Source organism: Urocitellus parryii, chromosome 6 (assembly GCF_045843805.1).
Source record: "Urocitellus parryii isolate mUroPar1 chromosome 6, mUroPar1.hap1, whole genome shotgun sequence".
In the NCBI taxonomy this organism is placed as follows: Eukaryota; Metazoa; Chordata; class Mammalia; order Rodentia; family Sciuridae; genus Urocitellus; species Urocitellus parryii.
The window spans coordinates 120685941-120707442 of NC_135536.1; the positions used below are offsets into that span (position 1 = coordinate 120685941).

The window sequence follows — 21502 nt, forward strand, 5'->3', positions numbered from 1 at the left end:
CTTTTCTTTTTATTTTTTTCTTGAATTCCTGCTATGTATGTATTTGACACTGCTAGACACAATGGATAAAAGATACATAAATAAAACATACACACTTTTCTTAGGAAGTTCACCGGAGTTCACTGCTTCTTATGAAGCATATGTACAGGAAGCACAGAAATGAAACAAGTAATTATAATACCATATGTGGAAGACTATTACCCGAGTGGTCCCCTATGAACTATGTCTCTTGGTTCATGCCCTTATATAGCTTCTCCAGTTGATGTTAGTATTAGCCATGTCACCTGCTTGGGCCAATGGGACATAAGCTAGCATGACTGAAGCAGAGACTTGATAAGCATGTGTAAATTGGTGCATGCCCTCTTGGAACTTTCTCTTTTAGAAGCCAGTAGCCATGCCATAAGGATGTTCCAGCCATCCTTAAGGATGAGACATCATATGACAAGAAGAGGACACATGGAGAAGAACTAAAGCTCCCCAATTGTGCTCCCAGTGGAATCCAGCTACACGAGTAACCCCCCAATCACACTAAGCAGAGAAGAGCTGCCTGGTCAACCCACAGAATCATGAGAAATAAATAATTATTGTTTTAAGTCAATAAGATCGGGGATGGTTTTTTACAGTATAACCAGAACTTAGTGAATGTTTGTTGAATAAATGAAGACATTCTGTGGTTGGGTCTGAAAAATATTTGTCGAACATATTGTTTCTATAGGACAAAACTATCAACACAAGTCATTCTAATCCATTTACAACTTAGCTACTGCTTCACACAGAGCTCCAGCAGATTATAGCTTAGTTAGATGAAAAGTTCAGGCTTCATTTTGTTAGTATAGACTATTTTCAGTGAGCAGTATAAAGAATATCATGACTTCCTAAAAATTTAGATAATTTTGCCAATATGTCATTAAAGCGAGAATCTGGGTGGAAGGAGGTATCCTTGCTCACATAAGATTAATTCATCTAAGACCCTGATCCCTACATAAGACACCTCAGGAGCCCCATATATAAAGAGAATCTGATCCTGAGCTCATTTTGAAAGTGAGATAAACAAACAGAAATCCTTTACAAACAAAATAAAACCCCAAATCTTACCTCCAGAGCCTTGTCCAATTTGGCAGCTAGCCTTCCAATTTCATATAACAGCTGGGTGCTGACAGGAATCTTAGCAATAGGTTTTCCCGGGAGGTAAGTCAGTAGCCTCACCAAGTAGCTTTTGATTTCAGTGCCACTATCTAGATGGATAGAATGATATAACCTATCAACTCTTTTTGAAAAAGTTAATTAGAAGTTGTTTGCATTGGCAATTATTACTGAAATAAAACTGCATAATAAAAAAATGTGCTAACTGAACACAGCATTCTGAGGCAGAGCTGAGTGGATTAAAGTAAGCAGGTAGAAAGACAAATCTTAACACTGGAATTGGCCATTCACATACCAACAAGCATAGCTCTAACTCTGCTAGTCTTAGCTGTAAACAGAAATTACCTAGTTTGGTAAACACATGCCCCCAAACCACACTCATTCATAAATTTACAACTGAAATATAAACAAATATATTCCTCCTGGGCACAGTGGTGCAAGCCTATAATCCCAGCTGCTTGGGAGGCTGAGGTAGGAGGATTGCCAGTTCAAAGCCAGCCTCAACAAAAGCGAGGTGCTTAGCAACTCAGTGAGACCCTGTCTCTAAATAAAATACAAAATAGGGCTGGGAATGTGGCTCAGTGGTAGGGTGCCCCTGAGTTCAATCCCTGGTACTCCCCCCACCCCCCCAAAAATGACTATTCCAGAATCACAAGGCTTTTTCAGGGGCAAATTGCAGTATAGGCTGTTTGTAATGTATTCTACAACTTCTAATCCTCAGGGGCCCTACTGGTCCTCAGTTGTTTGGAGCAATGCAAATTAAGAAAGAATAAATGAACAATCAAGAGAGAAAAAGATAGTCAAGATTTCCAACCTTAAAAAGTTCCAAGAAATTGATTTCAAGGTACTGCTTGTTGAATTAGATACTTCTTCGCATTCAGTATTGAGAGATGAAAGGGACTATGTCTCACAGATGAGGACTTGAAGCCTTGGGAATGTAAGTCATCTGCTCATGTCACATATACAGTAAAGACATAACTGGCAACATGCTGATTTCTAATCTTCTGTTTTTTCTACTATACCATAGCACCAAAATATGCAGCTAGTCTAATGAATAAAAATATTTAATTGGGATGAGGGGAGTAACTCAGTGGTAGAAGGCTTGCCTAGCATGCCTGAGGCCCTGAATTTGATCCCCAGCACTGAAACAAATAAACAAACAAACAAACAAATCTTGTGGAATACAATTTTTTAAATGTTCTACTGATTTCCCTGTAGTTATCATTCATCAGGGCCTTTCTAAGCAGAAATGCTATACCAGATCCCAGCTCTTACCACTGGGAGACCCAATTTCCACTGTGCAGCTTCCCCCAACCACTAGAAAAAATAACCACATCTATGCTTAGAATTATGATCCTGATTTTGATACTGTATTTCTACCTGTAGCCAAAATGCAGTAATGGGCCTGGAGAAGGGACATGCTGGCAAATTGGTCATCTCTTACCTATAGACATAAGAGAGGTTGTGTTGTCTCCTTTAGTGCGACACACAGAGGCCGTTGGAAATCCAGCTGCTTTCAGAAACATGATGATGTGATTCTGCACTTCAATCAGGTCTGGATTTTTGCTGGCTTCTGTGTTGCTTATTTTGAGAACATATTCAATTGGGCAATCTGCAGTATCTTTAATTTTTGAAATGTGAACGTGAAAGTTTTGGTCATCATAACTGGGAAGTGGCTGGATCTTAGAAACTTTTAACCCAAATACCGATTCAACTACTGCAGAGGCTTGTACCTCAGTGAAAGTTGGTTTGGCAAGAGCCTGTAATTGCTCATCATCTCCACTTGACATTACGTCTGGGGTAAAAACAAGAACCAGAAAGGGGATATAAACATAAGGATATTTATTTAGATGATTACTTCTTTTGATTATTAATTAAAGTTTTAAAAAATCATATCAGTGCATGACATCAAGAAGTAGATGTTTTGGCAGTTGATTAAAACCCTTGTACCATAAATTATTTTCAAACTTACCTTCTAAACTGAATAAGGACAGAACATAAGACAGGAAAGCCCCTTGATATCATCCAGTTCAATCTCTCTCCTCTCACCAACTTTACAGGAGAAATTTAGGTGACTTGCCCAAGTTACATAGTCAATTTCAGTAAGAAGTCAACTCTCCAGACTGTTGACCAATGATCATGAAATCTTTACTACATTACCACCAGTCTTGGGCTAAAAGTTAAATTCAAGCACAGCAATCTTTTCTAGTCACAGTTTGTTATAAGAGTCAACATCTGACTTATTTCACATACTTCAAATATTAAAAAAAAATGGGGACCAATGTACATTATGTAAGGCCTTCTGAAAGATGAGAGTAAGGGGCTTTGTAACATCTATTTATGGAGTCACAGATTTACTAAACAAAAAGTGTAAACACAATTCTGAATAAGTTAGATGGCATTAATTAACAAAAGAATAGAATGCCAGAGGAAAAAACTTGAATTAACCAAGTACAAACCCAGATGACTGAGTGGTTGAAATTAAATTGTAAAGAAAACGTTTTCTATGGCCAAGAGGAATAAAGACTTAAGATAAAAATTAAGGCCAATTACAGAAAATAAATTTATGTCTGAATTTATGATCTATGAAGTGAGTATCTGTCAAAAGTATGGCGGAAAAATTGAGAGGGAAGAGAAATTACTATGATCTAAGGAAGATATTGTTGAGAAGATGGATTTCAATTGAGTTTTTTAATATGATTTGAGATAGGGTGGGGAAGACTATTTTCTCAGTGTTGGCAATTCCATCCTCAGCTACACATACCTGGCATCTTTCCTGAGCATCCAGATATATGTGAAGGGTAGTGTAGGACTTCTGAAAATCCTTAGGAACAAAATATTTAAGGTTCTTACAATTTTACCTTCCTTTTTTCCCAAAATAGTTCAATTCCAATCTTTCCTTCCTACTAAGTTGCCAATGATTGATAACATCTTGGGGTGAGTTGCATTTTAGGATGTAGTTTGTGTGTGCATGTATATGTGGTACTGGGGATTGAACCCAGGGGTACCACTGAGCTACATGCCCAGCCTTTTTTATTATTTGAGACAGGGTCTCACTAAGTTGTTGAGGCTGGGTCTCCAACTTGCTATCCATCTGCTTCAGCCTCCTAAGTAGCTAGGAATACAGGCATGTGTCATCGTGCCTGGCTACAGGGAATTTTTTGTGAAGAAAATGTTCTATATCTTACTTAAAAAAATATTTTTTAGTTGTAGTTGGACACAATACCTTTATTTTATTCATTTATTTTTATGTGGTGCTGAGGATAGAACCCAGTGCCTCACACGTGCCAGGCGGGCGCTCTACTGCTGAGCTACAATCCCAGCCCCTCTATATCTTACTTTTTATTTTTATTTTTTTTTTATTTTTAACATCACTGGGGACCAAACCCACAATGGTAGGCAAGTGTTCTACCACTGAACTACACCCCCAGCCCTATATCTTGACTAGGCTTTCATTACATGAGTGCATATATTTGTCAAACCTCCACTTAAAGCTTAAATAAATGTAAGTTCTGTCAAGTTAATGTAAGCTTAAGTAAATGTAAACTGTCAATGAAAGCTTTACCTTAAAAAAAAAAAAAAAAAAGGTTAGCCCTTGTTAGAGATACGTTAGGACAAGGAAGGGTGTATCTTAGGACTTCCTGATAACTCCCAAAATCAAACTGTAAGAAACGGCACCACACTACCAATGGAAGATACCACATGACACAAATAACCAGAGAGGTTCCGCTTTATTACAAAAGGCTGTGGGTTTATATAGACCTAAGGAGAGGTGGCAGGTCTGAGGTAGATAATGGGTCACCGGTTTATTGGCAAGCTCTTCTATATGTCAGTTCCAGAGCCCAAAAAGTTAATTCTTATTGGGGCTAAGGCTTCCCACCCGCAGGACTTGAACATTGGCGTTGACGGGAACGTTTCGTGCCAGTGAAAGAAAAAAGAGGAGAAAGAGGGTCGTTAGGCGCCATGTTGGGGTTTTTCTCTGGGGTGCTGCTGCCGTTATGTTTTCCCAACACAAACCATATGTCCATTAATGTCTAATCACTTCAGCTCTATCACAGCTTACTCTACTGAGGGGAAGGAGATAAAACTCAGGGATGTGTCCTAGGGTTCTTGTACATAACTCTCTCCTAACCTCAGGACCAAGACTATAGCCTGACATTGAAGCGATAAGATGGGTATAAATCTCAAATGCTAACCACCCAGCAATGGCCTTCGGCAAAGAAATTCCTCCCACCTCTAAACCTGCATTCCCCCTGTAGCACTGGTTGATTTTCTTTTCCTGTTATTGCATTCTTGACAATCACTTCTGTGCTTACTTTTCTTTTCTTTTCTTTTTTTTTTAGAGAGAGAGAGAGAGAGAGAGAGAGAGAATTTTTTAAAAAATATTTATTTTTTAGTTTTCAGCAGACACAACATCTTTATTTGTATGTGGTGCTGAGGATCGAACCCAGCGCCACGCCCGTCTGTATACTAAAAAGTTGTTGAGTTGAAAAAATAAGTCATATTTTAGGTCAGTGATAGAACACTTGCCTAGCATGTGTGAGACACTAGGTTGGATTCTCAGCACCACATAATAAAATAAAGATAGTGTGTCCATCTACAACCAAAAAATATTTTTAAAAAGTCATATTTTGGGGCTGGGGATGTGGCTCAAGCGGTAGCGCCCTCGCCTGGCATGCGTGCGGCCCGGGTTCGAGCCTCAGCACCACATACCAACAAAGATGTTGTGTCCGCCGAGAACTAAAAAATAAATATTAAAAAAAAAATTCTCTCTCTCCCTCTCTCACTCTCTCTCCTCTCTCACTCTCTCTTTAAAAAAAAAAAAGTCATATTTTATCTCTAGCTCTGCTACCTAACCTTTGAAACTTTGGACTAGCCACAAATTTTCTCAAGGTCCTTTCTAGCTTTAACATTCTTATGCTGCTAAAATTCTTCCTGAGATTAAATTTCCCCTTTTTCTTGTATGCAAAAGACTCCAAAATCATGGAACCAATTCCAATCTGCTTCTCCAGTTCTTTTTATTTGAGACAGGGTCTTGCTAAGTTGCTGATGCTGGCCTTGAACTTCTGGTTCTCCTGCCTCAGCTGCCCAAGTAGCTGGAATTACAGGCATGTAATACCAGGACTGTCTGTCTTAACCAAATGTGCCCTGTGTGTGGAGAAGAAGGAAGGGGTTTCCAATCCTATAAGTTGTTGGTCTTTATTTCCTACCAACAATACTTTTGCTTAGCTCCTGAAAAATCAAGTGTTTTCCAGTCCAAGGTTTGTGCCAGAATCTCACAATCTTTGACCCACAACCTGGACCTTAATCTGGACCTTAATCTCTCTACTTTGTGCAAGGTATACCACACAAAAAACAAAAGTCAATCTTCATTCTTTTCTCTCCCTCCCTTCCAAAGTGATACAAAGTCCAATGAACTCTAACACGTCTTATGAATACCTTTCTTCTGCAACCCTTTCTGCTGTGTCCTGCTATCACTGGAGAGCATGGACTGTATCCCAAACATCTAGCTGGGTGCCTTATTTAATATTAAATAATGAATCAGGGGTTGCCTTTACTCCACAGGCTCACAGGCTGTATACCTTCAAGGGAATCAAGAAACAGTAAAGCAGGGATTCTATAGACTTTTAATTTTTTCAAAGATAATAATAATGCGCTACTGGGTGCTCTGGGGGGTCTCGCTGCTAATAAGACAGAGCAGTGGCTCACCGGGATACAGAGGGGCTGCTGACCCAAGAGGCAGGAAACTAGGTGAGGAGGAGGTAGTAAAAGTTAGGCTCACAGCGTTAATATATAAGCAAGGTCCACAGGAGCATTAGAAATGGTTTCCAGCGTGCACCTTCCTAGTGCTGGAATCACCACCCGGGTCTCAAGAGGGATGGCCCCGCGGGCTTCTCAGGTGCCACGCTTTGGTTCTGGGATATCAGCTCTGCCTCTGCGTTCCCAAGAGGTCCAGCCACAGAGCACGGTGACTTGCCACCACTCATGTAGCGAGTATGAGGTGGAGCAGGGTCCTGGAGGAGTCCCAGGAACAGGACTCCCCGCCCCAGACTGGCAGCGAGCCGGCCTGTTCTCGGAGATACCCTCTCCAGGAGTACCCGGGGCTCACCTTTGCTTTCCCCACCTCTGCTCACTACCACGATTCGACGTCCAGAGGTGGACCCACTCTCCGCAGCCCAGTGCTCCAGCTGCTGCAGCAAGACCAGGTGAGGTCCGAGTTGCAGCGTTTCGGCCCGCCCCTCTTCTACGCCCTGTAAGCCCCGACTTTTGATTGGCTCCTCCCTCCAACCCTCGCCGCGCAGTCAGTGCAGACTACTAGAAGGCAAAGGTTGCATGGGCGCGCCAGGACTTGGCTTGGCCCCGCCCCTGAAGGGGCGAGCAGAAATTCAGATATCTGCCTTCTGATTGGCTCATTGAAATCTGCCTCGCCTTCTCTTGGTGAGTACCCCAATCAGAATCTGTCTATCTTATTACGTAATTGGAGCCTTGTTTCTGATTGGCCCCCTGAGGTTCCACCCGCCAGTGTGTCAGCCATTTGCCAGGCTTTTGGTCCTTGAGTGCACTTTTCAGTTCCGCCTTGTCGGTGGAGTATCTGCGTGAACTTCAACCGTCAGCATTCCAAATGTTTGGATAGAGCTCTGTACTCGTTTATTTTACTCACACCCCTTCCCGTTCTCACAGGAAGCAAGTATCTTGGAGGCCACCTTCGGAAAACAAGGCCCGAGGTAGATTCGAGTCCATCCTGGCCTCAGGAACTGCAGGAGGTCCAGAGTTGAGCCTGACTGCATTCCACTAGGTCTCTGACTTTCTCGGGATACTGAAATTTTCGAACCAAATGGTCTTATTTATTGAATAAGCCGACACACTAAGCCTCTAGGGGCACAGAGCCTCAAAGGATTTTGGTCATCCAACTTCCAGTTTCGGCTCTTGCCACAGCACAGAATTTTCTGCTCTCCTCCCAAGCCATTTAACTCAGTATAGTAGATGGTGAGGGAGAGGGAAAGCCTCCTTAATAAGCTTCCTAGGGGGTTGGCATCACAATAACTCAGGATGTGATGAACGACTCGTTTACATTGAGAAATAGAACTGGTAATTGGGTCAGAATCCTTATTTATGTAGTGCAATCAGTGAAAGTCTGCAGAGACTACAAGATTTTCAGGAGGCTGCCTGAGACTCATGGAATAACAGGTTAGTGGGATAATCCTAACTGCGAAGCGCATAAGGCTCTGATAGCTTGATGTCTTTCTCCAGCCAAGCAGGACTTCTCTAATAGGTCAGAACTTTCTAGTGGAAGCGCTCTGGATGTCTGTCCACCCTTGCTTGCACGTGGGTCTCTATTTTGTTTTGTACCCGCCCTTCTCACCCTATCTCCCACACACTTTGTGTCAGGATTTAGCGTGCTCAGGTTACCTATAGCCACCCTGATTGATTTGGATGTTTCCCAGACTTCTGTCAACTGTTGAATGATGACTCTTTTCCCTTTAGATATAGTTCGTTATCTGCTTCACTTCTAATCTTCAAGTAGCAAGGCTTTTTGCAGCCCCAGGGGGAGTCCCACTCCTTCCAATTGTCAAAAAGTAATTTTTCGGATTATCAGAATTAAAATCCTAGGGGCTGGGGTTGTGGCTCAGTGGTAGAGTGCTCGCCTAGCATGGTTGAGGCACTGGGTTCTATCCTCGGCACCACATAAAAATAAAATATAGTGTCCACCTAAAACGAAAAAAATAAATATTAAGAAAAATCCTATTGGCCAGCTGGGGTTGTAGCTAAGTGGTAGAGCACCTGCCTAGCATGTCTGAGGCACTGGGTTTGATCCTCAGCACCACATATACATAAAAAAAATTTGACAACTTAAAAAAAAAATCCTATTGGCCCTCTTAGACCACTCTGCATGCTCAACACTTGGAGCACCTGAACTCTGTCCACCTTCTCTTGCTATTTCTATTGGTCTGTTTTCTTTCTGTACTCCTTTTGGGATCGAAGAATGGCAATGAGGATTTAATTGGGAAATTGAGAATCTGAGAGACGGGACTTCTAGATCTACAATTGCTTTCTTTGGTATGAGCCCATTTCCATTCTCTGGACCTTCTTTAGAAATATGTTCTTTGTAACTTGCCCTTTTCACTTTGTTAACATTCTCATTTTAAAGAATATCCTCATACATAAATCTTTTGTGCATTTTTAATTGTCTTAAAGCTGTTAGGCTTCAATGGGATTCTAAGAGAATTCTAAGAGAACACTTTCAAGCCTTTTAAAAAATATTATTTTAGTTATACATGGGCACAATACCTTTATTTATTTAATTTTATGTGGTGCTGAGGATGGAACCCAGGGCCTCACACATGCTAGGGAAGCACTCCATCACTAAGCCAAACCATAGCCCTCAAGGCTTTTATGCAGCAAAATCATGTTTTGCCTCAATAATATCAGCATTGGGTATCATGATTAAAAAGTTCCACCAATCTAAGACATTTTGTTAACATTTTTCCTCTACCCTAACCACAGGGTCACTTCAAGTAGAGGTTCTCAGTGAGTTCAGTAATCAATACTTGGAAGCCAGGCACTGTGGTGCACATTCATAACAGGAGGCTGAGGTAGGAGAACCACAACATTGATGCCAGCCTAAGGAACTTAGTGAGACCCAAAATAATAAGTAAAAAGGGCTGAGGATATAGCTCAATGGTAGAGCACCCCTGGATTCAATTCTCAGTATTGAAGGAAAAAAAATGTGGGGCGGGGGGGGGGTAATGAAAAGAAGTAAACAGTTTGTAGCAAGATTATAGAAATGATTTTATATTACAAAACAATTTTATATTATAAAATAATGGGGACTATAGCTCAGTGATAGAGTGAATGTTTAGCATATGTGAGTCTCTCTGGTTCAATTCCCAGCACCCAAACAAAACAATTTCTATACAATAGTTGTGTAGCTTTGCATTTCCATTATATACTGCAAGATGTTCACCATGCAAACACAAAATTCAGTAACAACACATTTCACATTATAAGAGCAACTTTTCTATTACATCTACACCTGCTTTTGCAATAGATGGTTCATTTTTCAAATATGGTAATGAGGTGCTTATTTGATGGCGACGTCTAAAAAAAAATGCATCCTTAGGCAGGTTCATTGTGTGAACACCAATGTACTTACACAAATTAAAATAGCTAAGTCACTAGGTGATACAATCTCACAGGACCATTGTCATTTACATAGCTTACTGTTGATGGAAATCTCCTTTTGTGGCATATATCTATATGCTGAATGCAGGCTGGGGACTGAACCCAAGGGTGTTGTACCACTAAGCTACATTCCCAGCTCTTTTTACTTTGAGACAGGGCCTTGCTAAGTTGCTGAGGCTGGCCTCAAACTTGTGATCTCCTCAGACTCCCAAGTTGCTGGGATTACAGGTATATGCCACAACACTCGACTAAACACAAGCTTTATGGTCTAATATTTTGGAGAACTTAAGCCAAACAGCTCATATCAAAACAATAAATCTGCATGAAAACTAAATTAATTTAAAAGCAAAATTAATATCAAGTGAAAACTAAGTCAAATACATACAACACTAATGATACTGTAAGTCTCCTTCCAAGACTGGATATTCAAACTATCAGCATACGCCCAGGCTGGCCGTAGCCTTTGTATTGCAAACATCTTAGAAAATTTGTTAGAATCCTTAGAAAACTTGAATTTGACCATTTTGGTTTATGAATGCCAAATTTTGATAAATAAGCTTTAATCACTCATTTAGGTTGCTGGTAAGAGTGTGAGAAAGGACTATTCTTTTAGATCAGCGGGGAGCTGGCCATATTTACAAAATATTATTTTAGGGTCGAGATGTAGTTCTGGCTCTGAGCTGCTGACTTGTGGCAGAGGGAGTAAGTGGCACCATTAGCTGGTCTTAAAGTAACAGGGCCCCAAAATACCATTCCTCTATCCTGCATCCAGAAAAGGTTCTCTCTGAGCTGGGTATATTGTTCAATAGTAGAGCTGCTTGCCTAGCATGACTGAGGCCCTGGGTCAAAAAATCCTGTTTTGGCAAAACAAAACCAACCTAGTTTCTCCTAAAATACATAATTCATAGCATGAGACCTCCAAATTTGTCCTGAACGTTAAATTAACTCCATAATAAAAGACCCATGGTATGGAGATTATATAGATGCAATTTGTTAAGGGTTCAGTCTACCTAAATATAGATTTCATTTTTAGTTGTACAAAAGATGCACAGACACATCAGGGAGAAGTAGAATCAGTGGGTATGAACTACAAGGAGACTTCAACTAAACGTTTTTTTAACCATCAAAACTTCAGAGAATAGCATGGATTGCCTAGCACAGTAGGCAGTCTCCACTTCTTGACAGTTAAAAGGCTGCCCAATTAAGAGATGTTATTTGTATAAAGGATCCCGAGATTAGTCTTTTCAGCTCTACACTAATTAAAAAAAAATCTATGTATCTGTTAGAACACTCCTGGAATCAAATTCAACTTAAGATTAGCCTACCCCTATTTCAAATGTTTACCTTGATTTTCATTCATATTTGCCCTAGAGTGGAAGGGACAACTAGAGATAAGGACTCATGAGAATGACTGTGGTTTACATCTGGCAGTTGTGTTGGGAATAGCTGTCTCAACATTTAGATAACATATTTGAAGAGAAATTTTTAGATTGCAACAAATTTCTTTTTCTTTTCTTTTTGGATACTGGAGATTGAACTCAAGGGTGTTCTACTACTGATCTACATCCCCATGCCTTTTAAAAAATTGTTTAAAAATTCTGAGGCAGGGTCTCAAGTTGTTGAGGCTGACCTCAAATTTGTGATCCTTCTGCCTCAGCCTCTGGAGTAACTGAGATATACACATGCACGATCATGCCTAGCATGTCTTTTTTTTTTTTTTTTTTTAGGCATAGTGTTTTATTTTCAATTACTACAAATTACTTTATAATGAGTCAAATGTGATAATACAATTTTCTTTATTAAAAATAATTTACAGCATCAGTAACATATACACAATTGTCATCAACTGAACTTTGCCTCCGATATATTTCTATACAATACTTAACATTATTGAACTTAAAACTGTTATACTGTTTTGTTGGCTTTTAAATAATAGACAATGATTTATAGATACATGAGATATATGGTTCCATAGCCACATATTGTGTGTAAAATTGATAGAAACATCAGCACTGTCACCCGTTAGGGGGAAAAAAATCAAAACAAAAAAACACTAAGAAAGCCAAAGTCCATCCCCTTCCCCCCCCCACTTTTTATACTCCAAATCAAACTAAGATAAGGCCAACAACATACAGTATCCTAGTATCTTTTCCTAAACCTAAAGAAAAAAAAAAAAAAGGTGTCCTTTAATTCAACCATAGAAAAATGGCAGTCAAATAATTTCTCCTCATCCTGTCACTCATCACTGTGAAGACAAAATGCACACAATGTTACCCATGACTCCAATTTAGCTCTTAGCTTTATAGCGTTTAGTACAATTACCAGTGAAAATCCAAGTAACCTGGTGAAAGGGTTTCTGCTACCTCTCATTCAAGTGTTAGCATGAAGATAAAACAGGATATAACAACAACTGTCACCCTGGGAACTTTTTAAGTATAAATAACAATGGCAATTCAGTGGCTGGATGACACTTTCACTCATTTAATAGGACTAGCAAAACCCAAAGGTATGAAAATGGCGATAGTATGTAGCATAAAGTTTTTAAAGATTAAAAAAAAAATGCTGCTGTTGGTTAATAACTTTTGAAATTATACTTAAGTTTACAATACTGATTTGCTTTCTTGTACGCCTATTACACTTCTTTTACACAATATTTTTTTGGTAACATGAAATTACTTATATAGTCAACAAAAGAGGTACATAAAATAATAAAAACCAATAGATGCCACATTTTTGCAGCATTTGGCTAATGGCAGAATCATATCCACGCTAGTATTTCTGACTCCGCCCCCACTTAAAACCATGCTTATCAAGCCCTATGGTTCATTGTACATAAGCAAGAGTTAAACTTGATCTTGTTCCTGAAATACAAGATATGCTTGTATCATTATTGGACTAGGTAGACTGGATATGCCAATGTTTTAATTAATAGCCAGCTAGCTTTATCATCAACTCTTGGATCAGCTGTTGTCGATGTACATAACTCTTCCCATCGACCATAGACTATGCCTTAAAAATTTATGTTTTCCCTCTCACACAATCTGGAATTACTAGTTCAAAGCATGTAACAGATATTTTAACATTCAACTTGTAAATTCTCCATTCTTAACTCATGTTTTTCAGTAAATCAAAAACACATGCACTGACATATATAGCATATATCAAGAACACAATATGACTTGAAAATACCAAGAAAAATGTTTATAAAAAATTAAATAAACAAGGGAAGTTGTTTTGTCAAAATCTAGCTCAACTTATTGACTAAATATATATTTGCAAAATATTTTCAAAAGACTGTGTGATTGATTCTGTGCAAAGTTCTCAGTGGTCTTCACCTACTCGTTTGAGCATTATAGCTTAAAATCAGTAATGTTTTATTCTGTGCAACATAAGCTAATTCTGAAATGCAACTTAACTAGGTCATATGAAGATCTTCATGTGAAAAAAAAATCATTACAATTAACTTTTTGCTGCTAAGCTTAATTTCTTAATTTAAAAAAAGGTGCAGGATTTTCTGAAAATAATTATCCAACCTTTTTTAAAAAGTTACCAAATAACCTTGTTGACAGAATATTTGATGTGATATGGTAAACGTGCATACTGAGAATATTTAATACTCAGACAGCAACAACTTAATCATGGTCCACTTTGGTTAAAACCAAACAAACCATAACAAAATTAATAGAATCATACATCCCAAGTAAATAATGATTTGAAATGACACAAAGTCAACTTAAAAAATTAAGAAGTATTAACATTTTAAAAATGCTTAGGGGTGAGCACCCATATAATTTAGGGTGGATAATTTAAAAGTCTAGAGGAAATCAAGCTAGAGTTTAATGATTCAAGTTCTCTTTAGCATCCATAAAATGAATGTGGAATGTCAGTTGGTGATATCTACAGTAGGTAACAGAAGTAAGAGTATCACATAAGATGAGCAAAAATGATCTCATCCAATTAATGTAATGTCATCTGAAGCTTGCTGGAGGGGCACAGTGGCAAATTACTGAAAAATTAAGGGCTGCATCAAGGTAATTCATATTTTCACTGTAAATACAGTGTGCCACATAATCATTTATATTCTGCAGTGGTCCATCTTCAGATGTGGAGAAAACTTTGGCTGGATAGAATGATTTCATGTGGGGTGGATTCTATTCCTTGTTGTTAGACTGAGACAAAGGATAAACCTGGCTTATATTACAAAGTAGGAATGCCAATTGTGTCCAGCTCAATTCTGAAAAGGAATTACTACACTTAAAAAGTCCATTAATAAATCAGATTTCCAATATCCACTATTTTAGAGTCTACTTTGGTTTCTCTCATTTCAATCTGCTACTCTTAAACCAACAAACAGTAGTACAGTTTTATAGGTGCAAAACTAAACAAACAACTTCAGGAAATTACTCATATAAGAATCTTTTAACACAAGTTTAAATTCTGCCTTTATTTACAAAATGGTCTGAGATAAAATATTCGCACCCCCCAAACCCATACTTACAGATCTCTTCCACAACACACTCCACACATTGATTTTAGCAATGTTAATAGCACCATTCGTATATTATTTAAAATCAAGAAGATTTCATTTCAGTCACTACGTTGATTCATAATCATTTACATCCATGGATGAAATAAGTGAGTATACTGGGACTATCTGCAGCTCCATGGCAAGGATTCCTGGGTCCAGCACAAAAGGTTTGCAGTTACCAGTTATCAAAGACATCCACGGTGAGTAGATACTATGAGAATTTTCGTGCCACAAAGTTTAATAATCCTCCATGTTTGTACAATGTTATTTCCACGTCATTTTCAAAGGAAGCCATCACGCTGAATACTTTTCCAGTACTTGTCTTTAAACAAAGAAAAACATCTAATGTGAGTGGTAAAATCTTCAAAGTGTTACTTAGTAGTAGTTAAGATCATTTGTCTTCAGGTTCAATGACTACGTGGTACATTTTGTCTGACTGTCCTGGTTCTAATTTCATAAATTCAGACTGCCTAAAATCCTTTTGTTGCTTGAAAAACACCTGACTATCTGACTACAGGCTTCACAGTCAAGTAGAAAAACAGGTATTTTCATTACTAATTCTAAATGACAAGTATCACACTACCGAGAACACTAAATCAAATGATTTAGGTTTTAACTTGTGAAAATTCCTACTCATTATCAATATTCATTTTACACCAAGTTATTCATTGCATGTAATGTCTACTACTCTGCCTTTTCCCCTTTAGAGGTAAAATTCCATTCTAACCCGAACTTCTGCATTTTGGGTTAAAGTTAGATCAAGAGAGAAAGCTGAAAAAATAGGAAGAAGTTGGCACATGTAACTGGAAGTCAAGATTTCCCTCCATGTCTTTTATCTAAACTAAGCACTCAGTTCCTTTCTACTTTTCTCCAGAGACCATAAACTGTATTTACCCATTTTAAGAATGTAGGAAACAGTCATCTTAAACTAGGACTTATGTACACTAACTGACAGTACGCTATTTATAACTCTTTCCATATTCAATTTACAACCATTTACTTGAGTATACGGTGCAATAATATATTTGAAAATTTTAGAAATACCTTTATGTTTAATGTAATTCCAGGAGATAGTTCTTCAGGAAATGTTAAAGAAAATGTTTCTCTGCCAGAGAGACCCAAGGAATCTGCATTTTCTCCTGGAAGGAACTGAAGTGGAGCTATGCCAATTCCAATCAAATGATCTTTGTGTATTTTTTCATAACTTTCAGCCAAAACAGCTTTCACACCCTGTAACAAATGTACATTGTTATTTCCTCCAATCATTTCTAAAAGGTGATTTATTGAGCATTTTAAAATAAAAATATCTACTTGGAACTTTTTGTACATACTTTTGACCTAATACCCTATACTGAGGTCAATGTTGTTGTATCAAAGTTAATTGTTGGGCTGGGGATATAGCTCAGTTGGTAGAGTGCTTGCCTTGCATGCATAAGGCCCTGGGTTCTAATCCCCAGCACCAAAAAAAAAAAAAAAAAAAAAGGAAAAGGTCAAAGTTAATTGTAGCAGTTCCCTGTTAGCCAAGCACAGTGGCACATGCCTGTGATCCAGCTGCATGGGAGGCTGAGACAAGAGGATCACAAGTTCAAAGCCAGCTTCAGCGAGCCACTAAGCAACTCTTGTCTCTAATAAAGTATGAAATAGGGCTGGGGATGTGGATAAATAGTTGAGTGCCTCTGAGTTCAATGGCTGGTACTTGCCCCCTATTTCCCTTTTTTAAAAGGTCCCTGTTGTTCTGCCTACCCCTGCCACTTCAGGGTTAAGCATTGACAGCCTACCATATAGGAAGAGCTCAGGGAGTTACTCACATAAGAATTTTTAAGAAAAGTTCATATTTTGCCTTTATTTACAGAAGACAGGTGGCTACTCTGACATCATGTAGACTCCTAAGGAGGATTTCTGTTTAAACATGATGGATCTAACATGTTCACTAACATTCTCTCTGGAAATGCCATTTAAATAATGATCTAAACTCATAGCAACAAAGGGAATGAGAAAATTCTATAAATATTTAGAAAACAGAAATAGGCAACTGATTTATCAGATAGTGTTGATACTGAAGCATGATGAAATTAGAGAGTGATCTCAATAAAGTCAGTCTGTAAACAGGGCTCAAGGAAGTCTTGAGACTAGAGATATATGGAACTTTCAGAACATTGAGGTACAAAAAGCAGTACAATCCCTAGCTCAATCCCCAGTCTGATAAAAGTAAAATGTTTAATCTTTGGAGAAAATGAATTAGGGAGGCTCTATAATTTTTTTCCATTATTGTCTAAGGAGCCTCTTAAGATTTTCCCCCTTAATGACAACTTCCTCCATCTTTCCCCCATTCCTTTCAAAATCTTAATACTGCAAACATTCTGTGTATTTGTTTATGTACTATGTTTATCTGTACTTTACATAAAAACAGCATTTTTTTAAAAATGTTTTTAACCACCTATGAAGCAATTTTCACCCCTTGGGAGGACTCATCCCTGCTAAGAACACGTGAGTACAGGGGAAGGCTGGCCTGAGAAAGCCAGATGGAGATTAAGCTGATGTCTGCATTCTGAATTAAGTCTCTTTCCTTGAATAAACTGAATGGCCTCAAACAGATAATGACATATAGGCTTCTGAATGACAAAGTTAGTTTATCATCCAATGTAAGACCTACTAATAGACAAAATCCAGATCATACCCAGTTTTTAAATGTCTATCTGACTGGAGAGCCAGAATCACCTACTACATCAGGGAAGCCTTCAACATAAAAAATAAGACAAAAAAATTTTTTTTTTAGAATAAAAGGAACCTACACCTGTAATACTTAAAGATAAAATAATCTGGTTTATTCCTACAATTCCTTAGAGTGTTTACATTTTAAGGAAGAGATTAAAGATTCAAAAAGAATGAAGTATAAATAATAGGCTATGAAGACTGCACTTTGGCCAGCTGTTTTACAATTACAGCTATAAAAAGAAGCACTTTCAAATATGAAATGGCAGCAAGCACACGTCACATAATGATTATCTCCAGCAAAGTGCTTACTTGCCCTGCAACAAAGAAGCCATCTAAATAAAAATGTCTTCCAAGCAGATAGCCAGGCACCATCATCTCATATTTGAGGGGGAGGACTGGTGTGTGAGAGAGAGAGAATACGGTTTATACATGTATTCTCATGCAAGGATGAGAGAGAGAGAGAAATTTGATCTACTACCTCTGAGTCTCTTAACCTTTGATAGAGCAAATCAGTGAAAATTAAATGAAAAGTAGGAAAGTACAAATATCAATAGGTATAAATAATTATTATATGGCCATAGTTTAAGACAGGATCTCCTTTCCCTCTGTCATACTGACTTTCTCACATAGGATGTAGGTTTAATAAAAATCAAAGTATTTAATACAACTAGATGAGTACAAAATATGATCTGAAATCACTGAAAAGAAACCCATCAACATGAGGTCACCCAAATAAGCTAAATAAACTCTGGCGGATGTTACTGACAAAGGGGAATATTAAAATTTATTTTAAGCTTATGAAAATAAATTTTAAAAATCAGTACCAGTAAATATGGTCCTTTGGCAGCCCAGTCTCTCGAATTTCCTGAACCATACTTCTTTCCTGCTAAAATAATCAGTGGGATACCTTCTTTCTGGTACAGCTCTGCAGCTTCAAATACATCTAGCTGTAGATTAAATAGACACAAACTCTTTAATACAAATTTTGATTTTGTGAGCAACTGCCTCAATACTTTGTATATATCCTTACCGTTTGTCCCGATGGAAAATGAACTGTTTTGGGAGCTGGTTTTCCAATAAACTTATTAAAAAGCTTGATATTTGCAAAAGTGCCTCTTGTCATCACAGCATCATTACCTCTTCGGGCTCCGTAAGAATTGAATTCACGAGGGGTAAGGCTACAAAAAGATTATAAAAGTCAGTTTTTACTCCAATGGAAAATAACCAAGCATTACTGAAATGTGAAACTTAATTCAAAAAAAAAATTTTTAATTGTGGAAAAACTCAAGCAACTACAAAAATAGAGAAAACAGAACAGTGAGATATCTATGAGCCTAACACCAACCTATAATAAACAATTCATAGATTCCTTTTTCCTCTATAATCACACCTAGTAAATTAATTTTTAGCAAAACTCTATTATATTCTAACTGTATGTTCCAATGTTTCTCTAAAAAACATATGGCTTCTTTTAAAATATGCTATCCTTGGGGCTGGGGTTGAGAAAGAAAGAGAGAAAGAGAGAGAGAGAGAGAGAGAGAGAGAGAGAGAGAGAGAGAGAGAGGAAAAAAAGAGAAAGAAGTTACGTCCATCTACACTTAAAAAAAAATGCCATCCTTAAGCCTCATTAAAAAAAAAAAACAAACTCAAAATAATTTTTAAAAATATCAGATAGCCAGACAATAGTCAAATGTCCTTGATTTTTCCCCAACTTTTTTTTAAAAAACAGCACTGGGAATCAACCCAGGCTCTTATGCACGTGAGGCAAGTGCTTTACCACTGAGCCACAACCCAGCCCTCCATACTATTTTAAGTTGGTTTGTTCAAATCAGCATGTAAGTACAGTTTACAAACGTATTCAGTTGATTTCAAGTCTGTTATAATTTATATGTTCCCTCCCTGCCAACTCCTTCCTTGTATTTTATCTAAAGAAACTAGATCATTTGCTATATAGTTTTCTGTATCTAGACTATGTTGACTGTAACCCAATGGTATCATATAACATGTTTTTCTGTCCTCTTATTTCTTGTAAACCAGATGTCATCAGATCCAGTGACTCAATAAGATTTAGGTTTTTTAATTTTTGGAAACAATGCTTCATAGGTTATATGTACTTTGGTTGGGAGGCACACTATATCCAATTGTTGTCTTTTCCTGGAATGTTATCAGTGACTGATCATCATTGTATAGATTGACTAGAAAACACAATGATACTAAATTCAATCATTCCTTCTTCATTTTTTAGCTGAAAACATTTATAAAGTCAAACTCCCTATTAGCAGAGAACACTTGTGCATGCCTGTAATCCCAGCAACTAGGGAGGTTGAGGTAGGAGGATCACAAGTTTGAAAAAGCCTCAGCAACTTAGCAAGACCCTGTTTCCAAAAAAAGGGGGGGGGCAGGAGAGAAAGAATAAAGGACTGGGTTGTAGCTCAGTGTAAAGCACTCTTGAGCTCAATCTCCAGTACCAAAAAAAGTAAAATTAAATAAAATTTTTAAAAAATCAACAACCAAAAAACCCTCCACAATGTGGGTGTTAGGGATGTTTACTTTTATCTATATAAATGACTTTTTTAAAAAGATAAATAACTGGACAAAAGTACTTCAACAACAACTTTTATCTGCCTCTCATTTGGTTCAGGATGGGAGTGGTAGAGATTTAGGTGTCTTTTTAGAAAATTCTGATGATAACTACTAATTTAAATGTACTTAAGAATTCATAATACATTTTAAAAGTGTGAAACCGAGTTTTTTTTTTTGTTTTCTTTTGCAGTGCTGGAAGATTAAAGATTAAGTAATTTGTAACCACTCTGTAATAAAAGCAATGTATTATTATTACAGGTCAAACCAAGTTATATAGCCCTTATTTTTATCAGATATTTCAATTAAAAAAAACTACTTGAACAATTTGAATTGTTCAAGCATCATACAAGCATCCAAAAGCTAATCAGAAACCAGTACTACAAAGTTTACTTTTAGCAAAACTGTCCCTAATGGCAAAAAAGTTGTATAATAGAGTAACTTACATCATTATCATATAGAAATGAAATAAAATCTTCCGGTTTTAGATCTGTATTTCCTGTATAAATGGCCTTTACATTCAAATGTATTGTTTCTATAAAATTTTAGGATCAAGAAGTTATCTTTTGGGGCTGGGGTTATGGCTCAGCAGTAGAACACTCCCCTATCGCGTGCAAGGCCCTGGGTTCAATCCTCAGCACCACATAAAAATAAATAAAATAAAGGTATTGTGTCCAACTACAACTAAAAATAAATAAATAAATAGATAAAGAAGTTGTCTTTTGATTTAATAACCATCAACCCTAGCCTAATGAATGTACATTTTATAGCTCATAAAACACCCATTTATTGTACTGCAATAATGGGAAGCTGGTTAGAACCAAATGATTAGGCCTCAACTGGTAGGTTAAACGAAGCTGACACTTCAACAAAGTAGCTCTGAAAAAGAAATATCTTGTTTATCAGTTGTTTATTTAGACTGTATGGACCTAATTTAAAATAGCAATTTCAATTTCTAAAATTATAAGCAAAGACTGGTGTAAAGGTTTCCCCCAGTTCTTAAGTCACAGATACTAACAATTACCTAAGAAAAATATTTACTTACTGGATAAAAGAACACAGCATAAGCCTCTTTATCAATAAAAAGAAGGTAAACAAAAACACCCAAAACCATGTATACATACCCTCTATTTGTCAAATACTTAGCGGCAGCACTACTCCTAGCAATACTCCCAGCAGGTGATATATGATCTGTTGTAACAGCATCTCCCAAATATAATAAGACGTGGGCATTTTCAATAGGCTGCAGTGCAACTGGTTCTTTGGTCTACAAGGTATAAAAGTTCAAAGCATTTAATATTTCACAAGATTTTTTAGTCTATAACAATCTTTAAAAAGATCAAACAAAAACAG

At 37.5% G+C, this 21502-nt stretch overlaps 2 protein-coding genes across 3 annotated transcripts in view; both read right to left on the bottom strand.

The window, feature by feature from the left end:
• Hykk (hydroxylysine kinase) overlaps window positions 1–7407 on the bottom strand; it is a 28358-nt gene extending 20951 nt beyond the window's left edge. For both annotated transcript variants that reach the window (XM_026400583.2, XM_026400581.2), the window contains exons 1-3: window positions 7253–7407; window positions 2588–2938; window positions 1096–1235 (exon numbers count right to left, since the gene is read on the bottom strand). In XM_026400583.2, the coding sequence (XP_026256368.2) occupies window positions 1096–1235; window positions 2588–2933 (486 nt within the window). In that variant the 5' untranslated portion in view covers window positions 2934–2938; window positions 7253–7407. The remainder of the gene's footprint in view (window positions 1–1095; window positions 1236–2587; window positions 2939–7252) is intronic.
• Window positions 7408–12113: 4706 nt separating this feature from the next.
• The window catches only part of Ireb2 (iron responsive element binding protein 2), a 52688-nt gene continuing 43299 nt past the window's right edge, over window positions 12114–21502 (bottom strand). Inside the window, exons 18-22 of the mRNA XM_077799685.1 lie at window positions 21274–21416; window positions 18600–18747; window positions 18394–18516; window positions 15899–16084; window positions 12114–15176 (exon numbers count right to left, since the gene is read on the bottom strand). Of these exons, the coding sequence (XP_077655811.1) occupies window positions 15066–15176; window positions 15899–16084; window positions 18394–18516; window positions 18600–18747; window positions 21274–21416 (711 nt within the window). The 3' untranslated portion in view covers window positions 12114–15065. The remainder of the gene's footprint in view (window positions 15177–15898; window positions 16085–18393; window positions 18517–18599; window positions 18748–21273; window positions 21417–21502) is intronic.